This window comes from Rissa tridactyla, chromosome 13 (genome assembly GCF_028500815.1).
Source record: "Rissa tridactyla isolate bRisTri1 chromosome 13, bRisTri1.patW.cur.20221130, whole genome shotgun sequence".
Taxonomy (NCBI): domain Eukaryota; kingdom Metazoa; phylum Chordata; class Aves; order Charadriiformes; family Laridae; genus Rissa; species Rissa tridactyla.
In genome coordinates this window covers 8,093,981-8,099,576 of record NC_071478.1, presented here as the reverse complement: position 1 = coordinate 8,099,576, position 5,596 = coordinate 8,093,981, and the positions used below count along the sequence as shown (strand labels likewise).

At 43.3% G+C, this 5,596-nt stretch overlaps 1 protein-coding gene across 1 annotated transcript; it reads right to left on the bottom strand.

Moving 5' to 3' along the window:
- Positions 1–1,826: 1,826 nt before the first annotated feature.
- Positions 1,827–4,724, bottom strand: FZD10 (frizzled class receptor 10). Its single transcript, XM_054219601.1, has one exon. The coding sequence runs from the start codon at positions 4,633–4,635 to the stop codon at positions 2,878–2,880; it is 1,758 nt and encodes a 585-aa protein (XP_054075576.1). The 5' UTR covers positions 4,636–4,724; the 3' UTR covers positions 1,827–2,877.
- Positions 4,725–5,596: the final 872 nt, after the last annotated feature.

The window sequence follows — 5,596 nt, the reverse complement described above, 5'->3', positions numbered from 1 at the left end:
AAAAAAATAAAAAAAAAAATTAAAAGTTCCTGAATAACTGCAAAGCTGAAATAAAATCTGAATTATTAGTTTACAGTTTAGCAAGAATCTATTTGTAACATGATGCATCTAGCCAAGCATTCATATTTGGCGTTTTCATAGGAGAACTTGCAGTTCTGCTCTGGTGACAATGAAGGGCCTAAGCTGACAACTGATTAAACTCAGAATGGCAGCAGGAATTCAGCTACTGCTGAACATCTTTCTTCATTTTCTTTCTCTTACAAAATCCTAGTAGCAGACTGTAAAAATACAAGATCAACAACGAAGGCAAATCATTTTCTATATTCTACAAAAATAGTGAGATGTTTCTTTCAGTGGCTAATGTATTTTAGAGTGAAGCCTGAAACCATTCCCAAAACAAATCTGTGCCTAGTAAAACCAGTACTAACCTTCACGTCAGAGATGAAATTTGTGTGAAGCAGATACATTACTGGCAAGGTGACACGCATAATAACAAAACAGATATTTGAAGGATTCCTGTAGCAATTTGTCATACACAGGTTATTTTAAAACTTTGTACTTCTTGGGATCTAATGTAATTGATCTTAACTAGAACATATACAGATGCAAAGGCATTAATTCAGTAGTTTCAGAAGTGGATTTGTTTAGTGCAATGTCCTACTTTGGCTCCAGCAGGATTAACTTCCAGGGCATCTAAAAGCTGCGATTCAAACAGCGGCACATAGGCACGAAGGAGGAAAAATATATTTCTTCTTCCCCCAGAAGATGAATTTGATGTTGAAAGCTGCTTTGCATGTATGCATTTTAGACATAAAACTATTAATAATACTTGCAACATCATTTTTGTCATTCAAGTTCCTAGTCATTGCTAGAAACACTTAAAAAGACTACAAGAAGAGAAAAATTCATCTGTAGCACTGCACAGATAAATTGAAAAACCAGACCACTAAAAAAGATCCTTTTGTTATAAAGTTCCTAGCCACAGAATGACTGTCGCAGGGATCCTCACTCTACCAAAATCCATTAAGGCCTCTCTTCTTTCTATGATGAGATACCTGATAAAGGGGTTTCTAGAACAGCCTGCGTGAGAAAGTGAGGTTATATTGCTATCACACCAGGTGATCACACAGCCTGTTAGCCAACTTCATGGAAAACTTTATGTTCATACAAAATCATGCTCCACTAAAAACTTTTTGAAAATGTGTTTACAATTTTAACTGTGTCAGATAGCTTCCCTAAAGTAGTATTCAAATTCTGTGTTTATATTTCCCCTCGTCTTTCTCCTGATCTTCCTGAAGTCTTTTCCTAAATAATAATGATACTTTCAGTAATTCTAGAAGGGGAAAAAAAAATTCCCAGAAGAGTAGAGACTGAATTGTATTCAAACTGTGCTGAAGTGAGCCAGCTATCTTTAACACGCTGAACATACCCTATGCAAATTTTAAAGGGGTGTTAACCAAGGATCATTGTTGTAATCTCAGTGCTTTGTAAACATGGTACTACTCTACATCGCTGCAGCTTTTTTACATCACTAAAGCTTCTTCCCATTCAGTTTTCTCAGTTGCAGAGGTTCACAGAAAGATGCAACTTTAAAATCCATTTATTTAATTCCAACTTCCAATTTCTTTTGAGTAAATTGATGTTCTATCTGCTTATACTTGCAGGCAAGTATAACAACAACTATTATATCCAAAGTGTGCTTTTATCAAATAATGGAGAAAACAAGTTTATTAGCCACAAAGCACATCAGAGAAAGTTTAGAACACACAAAATTATCAAACTAAAGAACATATTTTATTTTTAATAAAATAGTGGAGCATGAAAAATAATTGTATATTACAAATATATACAGCACAAAACTGTGCACCCCCAGCACAGTAAAGAGCATCACTCTATACAAAGCTTCCCTTTGCAGAATCTAGTGCTTCTTGATCTATTCATAGTAAGAATTTGTTTAACAATAGAAAGAGTCAATAAGCCCTTTGGGTCTCTTTGAATTGATCCCCCCTCCTTTTTTTTTTTTGCACAAATCAGTCCAAACGTGTATAACATTGGCTTGATTTCCATTAAAAAGCCACAAAATGTAACACTAAAGGGTTTCTGAGGACTAGACCTCTTAGTTCTTTTGTTAAGAGATTTCTTTTGTTGTCTTTATGTACAGCAAAATACTTGTTTCTCTTTTCATGTCATGGTAAGAAAAAAAATGTATTGCACATTATTCTTATTCACAAAGTTTGTGTCTGGTGCAGGAAGTTTCTCTTTTAGTGAAAGAATATTGGTGAGCATTATAGATTGAACCTATTTTTAGGCACTCCAAACCCACTAGGCTGAGATGAGTTGTAAAGGATTTCTCTCTTTTTTTTTTTTTTTTTTTTTTTTTAAAGTTAGCACAGAAGTTACTTTCCCAGATAGCATACTTACTGAGGATAGGCCTCTGGGACCTTAGTTTCCCTAAAGAGACAATGCTCACTTGAGCACTTTTAAAATAAAATCATTGCTCCGTAAAACTTGACTATACCTCGTTACTCAGAAACTTGTAGGAAATCCAGCTCAGCTACATGAAAACGTTAAATAGGGTGTTGGGGCTTTTAAAATAAAATAAAATAAAATCTGGGGGCTGGGTGAAGTACTTAACTACAAATTAGTAACAGAAGAGACTGTTTTAGTTCACAATATTTCTTTCACTGAAAACCTTTCCATAAGTACATTTACCTTCAGTTTTTCACCAGGTCCTGAATTCAGCATGATACATTTTTTGCCTCGAGATATTAAACAGTTCTCTGACAAAAACCAGCACCATTTATTTTTTAATTTCTGACTTCTACTGTGGATATTTGTAAGTCTGTAAGGTGAGATATAGTCTTTTCTAAAACCTGGTCACACACAAGTGGGTGGCTGTAATGTCGATTCATATTTTGGAAGGTGAGTTTTCTGTGGATGTTGAGGTTTTTTGTAGATTCCACTACTTGTAATAACACTTGCAGGTTTTCTCCTACTTCTCTTCTTTAATCTTCGACTACAAACGTTTTGCCAGGACTGAAGAGTCTTGGAAGTCCAGATCCACATGCCACTAGTAATGCCCACAACTAATAACATAAAAATTTTGACCATAAAGATTTCTACTGCTGGAATAGAGTTATTCATCATGCAGTCTAAATTTTTAGTCTGATTGTTCACCTTGCATTTCTGTTGAGTTGCCACAATTTTCCAATAATCCATATTAAGTCTTTCATAAAAATAGCAAGCTATCACACAAGTTGCAGGCACTGTATACAAGACTGAGAAGACACCAATCCTGACCATAAGTTTCTCCAACTTGTCAGTGTTTTCTCCACCTGTTTTCATCACCCTCCTGATATGAAAAAGGGCCACAAAACCAGAAAGAATAAAAGAAGTGCCAATGATTAGATAACAAGCCAAAGGAATGAGTACAAACCCCGTCAAGGCATTCACATCCATGCTTCCAACATAGCACAACCCTGTCAGCTCATCTCCAGCCACCCTTCTCATAACTAGGATCATTATGGTCTTCACAGCTGGAATGGCCCATGCTGCCAAATGAAAGTAGCTACTGTTTGCTTCAATTGCTTCATGACCCCATTTTTTCCCAGCTGCTAGAAACCAAGTTAAAGTCAAGATTACCCACCACAAGGAACTTGCCATACCAAAGTAATACAGAACCAGGAACACAATGGTGCAGCCAGTGCTCTCCAGTCCTTCCTGAATGACATAGAGTTGGCCACTGTCCCTATCACAGGCAATACTTTCAGCACCTGAAAAGAGGCGAATAATGTACCCCACTGAGTAGACACAGTAGCACATTGAGAGGAAGATAATGGGCCTCTCGGGGTACTTGAAACGCTGAGGATCTATCAGAAAAGTGAGTACAGTAAAAGCACTGGAGAAGAAGCACAGAATGGACCAGATGGCAATCCAAATGACAGCAAATTGTTTGTCATCCTTGCTCCAGTAAACATCAACCCCTGGAGTGCAGAGCGGCGCGCAGGAAGCACTCTTTTCCACATGGTGGAACTTGCCAGGATTTTCACAGGAGGTTCTGCTGAGGCTGTCTTTATGCTGCTGCAGATCGTGGCCACTGCTGGGCCGCTGTGGACGAAACATGGGTGGCAGCATGCTGGATCCTCTGGGTGATTCATCTGATCCATTGTTGGGGGCTTCCATGCACAGGTAATTGGGGTCATTCTTGTTGGGCAGTTTGCTGCAGTCTAAGGAGTCTGGCCATTTAAAATTGAACTGCTCCATAATGGGAGAGCATTTCAGCCTCGCCTGCTCACACATAACCCTGCAGGCTGGGATCGGTGTGGAAACCTGCTCTGTGCACATAGGGGCATAGAGGGAGCAGAGGAAAAATTTCAGATGGCTGTGGCAACCGTACTCCACCAAGGGGGCAAACTCGTGCAGCTGAATAGCAGCTTCCCTTTGGTTTTCGTGTCCCATCAGGTTCGGCATCCTCGTCATGTTGTACCCTATATCCTTGCACATGGGGATTTCTATCGGCTGGCACCTCCCGTCACCGGGGCGGTCAATGTCTATGGAGCTTATCCCCGTACAGAAGCAGGTCAGCCAGCAGAGCAGCAGGAGCGTCCGGACGAAGTTCCTCGCCGCTGGCCCCATCGCGGCGGCGGCGCTGGCAGCCGGGCGCGGGGCCGGAGCGCGGCTCCCTCCCTCCCTCCCTCACCCCCTCCCGCCGGCGCTGGGGGCGTGCGGGGCGGGGAGCGAGGGGGGGCGGCGGTCACTTCAGCGGCCGCACGGCTCCTGTCTGGGACAGCATCGCCCCCGACCTCGGCGAGGGAGCTGGGCGGCGGGGGACGGCGGCAGACAGGTCAGCATAGCCCGGGCCGCTCAGCATCGGCCCCGCCGCCAGCGCAGAGAGGCGGGCGGGCAACTTCGCAAACAGCCAGGAAAAGAAAAAGTACCCCAAATCCACAGATGCGCCAAACTTACTGCGGGGAGCCCGGCAACTTTCTTTTCCACGGGCTTCCACTTTTGCGATCCGTCTTTCCACCACCCTTCGTCCTCCTCTTCCTCCTCCCCGCTGCTGCTCCCTCGCAGCGCGGGCAGAGCGGTGCCGGCGCGGTTTGGGTCTGGGCAGATCGGGCGATCACTGCTGCAACTTGCACATGTCCCGGGCGGCTTTTTGGTGCAGCGGATTTCTCCAGGGACTTTCCTCTTCCTAGAACGGGTCACAGGTCCGTACTTTCTTGCCGGGAGGTGGGGATTGGTTTATCCGAGTGTAGAATAAAGGAGGAGGAGGAAATATCTAAGCCATTGAAGAGGGGGGCCTGAAAAATCCCCCCCCCCGCCCTTCTCGCCGCCCTCTGGTCTGGCTTTGCAATAGGTCGGCTCCGCTGCGTTTTGCAGAGCAGGGCTGGCTCCTGCGTGCTTGTCGTCTCCGTGCCTGCTCCGCTCCCCCCACATCAGCAGGAACTCCTGGGGCTGGAGCAGCTGGGGCTTTTAGGGGGCGGTTGAGTCCAAGGATAAAATAAAAAAAAAAAACAAACCACAAACCCAAAAAAACCCTGTGCAGGATCCGCCTTGCATACGACATCCACTTTGCATGAGAAAGGTGAAGCTG